The 3,048-nt window shown below is 44.6% G+C and overlaps 1 protein-coding gene across 1 annotated transcript in view; it reads right to left on the bottom strand.

Moving 5' to 3' along the window:
• COPZ1 (COPI coat complex subunit zeta 1) overlaps positions 1–3,048 on the bottom strand; it is a 26,539-nt gene that overhangs the window by 6,771 nt on the left and 16,720 nt on the right. The window contains exons 3-4 of the mRNA XM_017501881.2: positions 1,884–1,965; positions 855–946 (exon numbers count right to left, since the gene is read on the bottom strand). Coding sequence (XP_017357370.1) covers positions 855–946; positions 1,884–1,965 — 174 coding nt within the window. The remainder of the gene's footprint in view (positions 1–854; positions 947–1,883; positions 1,966–3,048) is intronic.

The raw sequence follows: 3,048 nt of genomic DNA, 5'->3' as shown, positions 1-3,048 counted from the left end.
ATTATAGGTGTGAACAACCTCACCAGGCCTGTCTCAAAATTTTTAAAAAAGCATGGACTTTAAGTCAGACAGATACGGATTTGAATCCAAGCTGAGCCATTTTCTACATATGTGACCCTGAGAAAGTTATTAGGTTGAACCACATCAAACTGACATTTTTATAGTCTGACAATGGTCACATACAAGTCATTTCATATGGTTCTTCATGGTTTGGTTTCCTCATTTGTAAAACAAAGGCACTAATGTCTACAACTCATAGAAGTGCTATAATTTTAACTAACAATGTACTTTACAAAGCACTTATGCCAATAATAAGAGCTCAGTAAGAGTTGACTTTCTCAAACTTTTACTTTTGCCTCAAATTATCTGGAGGCTTATTTTTACTTATCTATTCTCCTACAAATTGCTGAGGCAAATAGCTTTTTCTGCATATAGGAAGCAGGTTAGAACTATACCCAAGGTCTTCTCAAGTGACCCATTCAGAATGTATAGTTTCAACATGACCCAGGTTGTTAGCTAATTGGCTCAAACTCAGTCAGGTATGGACCCTTCACAGGAGGAGTAAGTATCCCCCTGCAGTCCTGACCATACCTCAGAAATCCATCTTAAAAAACACTACTCAGGGAAGGATATTAAAACATATATGATGTTTCCTAATGGATATAAAAGATCTAAGAAAACTTCCTTTCTAGGCAATTCATTTGCTGGGCCATGTTTGTGAGGTTGGTGAGATCTCTGACAACTTCATTAGCTTGGTCAGAAGCCAGAGGAACATGGCTCTACTAGGGTGCTATGTACTGCCTGTGGTTTAGGAAGTAGAATCAGAGATAGCAAAGGGGGGGAGGGATTCTCACCTCATTTTCATAGGAGCTGCCAATCACATAGAAATAGAGATCTATACTGCTTTTGTATACCACTGTCAGGCCTTCCAAGAGTGCAATTTCACCTGGTGGGGGAAAAAAGGTAGAAAGAGTGGGTGGCCTGAAATAAGCAAGTAGGAAAGAAGGAGTTACCAGCCTGGCGTGGTGGCACATGCCTGTAATCCCAACACTTTGGGAGGTTGAGGGTGGGCGGATCACCTGAGGTCAGAAGTTTGAGACCAGCCTGGGCAATATGGTGAAACCCCGTCTCTACTAAAAACACAAAAATTAGCCGGCATGGTGACATGCACCTGTAATCCCTGCTACTTGAGAGGTTGACATGGGAGAATCGATTGAACTTGGGATGCAGAGGTTTCAGTGAGCCACTGCACTCCAGCCTGGGTGACAAAGAGAGAGAGACTCCGTCTCAAAAAAAAAAAAAAGAGTTCCCATGAATGCCTAGTATCCAGCTGTTTTGGGCTAAGGTGAGGCTGACTGTAATCGACTATAATGACCTCCAAAGACAGATGATCTGTACTTTTTGGGTGATGGCAGGAGAAGAGAAGTATAAACCTGGAGGAGTCTAATGTAGCTTCTCTAACCACCACCCTCTGCTCCTGCCCACTATACCTATTTCCCTCCTTGTTGTATATGAGACAGGATACTAGTCGATCCTTCAGAGGTGAAAATGCAGAGCGGTCACCTTTACAGACTTCCATTTACCTGCCCTAATGGATGCGGTACAATAAGCAGAGCTGCAGTTAAATTTGTCAAGTGAGGCTCATAAATCCAGGAACTAGACAGGTAGCTAACAGCCAACCTTCCAGCACGGTATTCCCGCGTGAGGTACACTCACCCCCCCATTACATTTCTGAAGAGTTTATTATACAAGGGGAGGAAGGAAGAAAAAAAAAAAGAAAAAGGAGGCAGAGTCATTTCATCCTTTCTCCACAGCCCTGCTACCACCCCCTTCCCACCATGGTTCCCCCCAACACGGGGAGAACTGAAAGGAAAATGACCTACTGTCAGTCCGATGGGTCTTGTTGAAAATGTTCTTCTCAAAGGCCTTTTGCTCCTTGACACTGGGGTAGGTGTCGTCATAGTACTGGTCAGAGGGAAAGGAGACAGGGTTGGGTCACGAGAGCTGGATGCCCAGAATGATTAGTGACTATGTTTACCCTGGGATCTTGGATTTCTCTCCTTCAAGGCATGGGGCAAGGGAGAAATACTGACATGGAAAAGGAAGGACTATAGAGGCAGAGAGAATGGGTAGTGAGTAATCTAAGAAAATACTTTAAAGACCCTGCCATACCCCTCCTCACATGTTTAAGACTGTCTGAGGGCAGAAGCCTACCAGCCCTATGGAGAGGCTCTGCGCCTGTCTGCAATCTAGAGCTCTCCTAACAGCATTCTCATCAAGTGTTTCCTAGGAGCTACTGCATGGCAGGGAGCAGTGCCAGGGAACACAAAAAACACTAGAAGCACAGAACACTTCCTTAGACCCTCACTTACTGTATGAAGCTGAGAAATGGGGAAAGGCTATAAAAACCTCCTCCAAAGAAAGGCAAATCTTGCCTTATGGTCTATCTTAGCTTTCTTTTCTGCAAGCTGAAAGAACCATCCAGCATACAACAGAGCCCATTCCCAGGCTCTCCCTGGCAAGGGGGCGGAGATCCAGGCTGCTAAATCTCTAGCTCTTTAGGGGCTAATCCGTCGCAGTCAGCTGAAGACCTATGACAGGTCTGGCATTTAGTAACTGGATAACTGTTTCAAAAGGTGTCCTGCATAGTTACATCCAATTACAGGGAGGAACAGCTGGTGAATTCTAAACTAATCTCTACCTGCTGATTGATTTATGCTATGCTTGCCCAGAGTTAATACACCAGGGACAGAAGAAATGTCTACAGGAGGGGGAGAATATGGAGGGAAAGGAGAGGGGTGTCCTTTCTTATTCCTTCCAACAGATCCAAAGTTGGAAACATCACTCTGGGAAAGTCAGGAGGTAACAAGCTTGACGGTGACTATAGACCTAGGACTGGAACCTTGGGACTGCAAGAAAAAACTCCGGAAAAACCCAGGCAGGGTGACAAGGTAGAAGGGAAGGGGACAGGAATGATGGACGTGAGCAGGCTGCCTCTTAGCATCTACGTACTGCTTTGTTAGGAACCAAGGTTTCAAAAAAATAAAT

The sequence above is a fragment of the Cebus imitator genome, unplaced genomic scaffold (genome assembly GCF_001604975.1).
Source record: "Cebus imitator isolate Cc_AM_T3 unplaced genomic scaffold, Cebus_imitator-1.0 Scaffold285, whole genome shotgun sequence".
Lineage (NCBI taxonomy): Eukaryota > Metazoa > Chordata > Mammalia > Primates > Cebidae > Cebus > Cebus imitator.
This window is presented reverse-complemented; position numbering and strand designations above follow the sequence as displayed.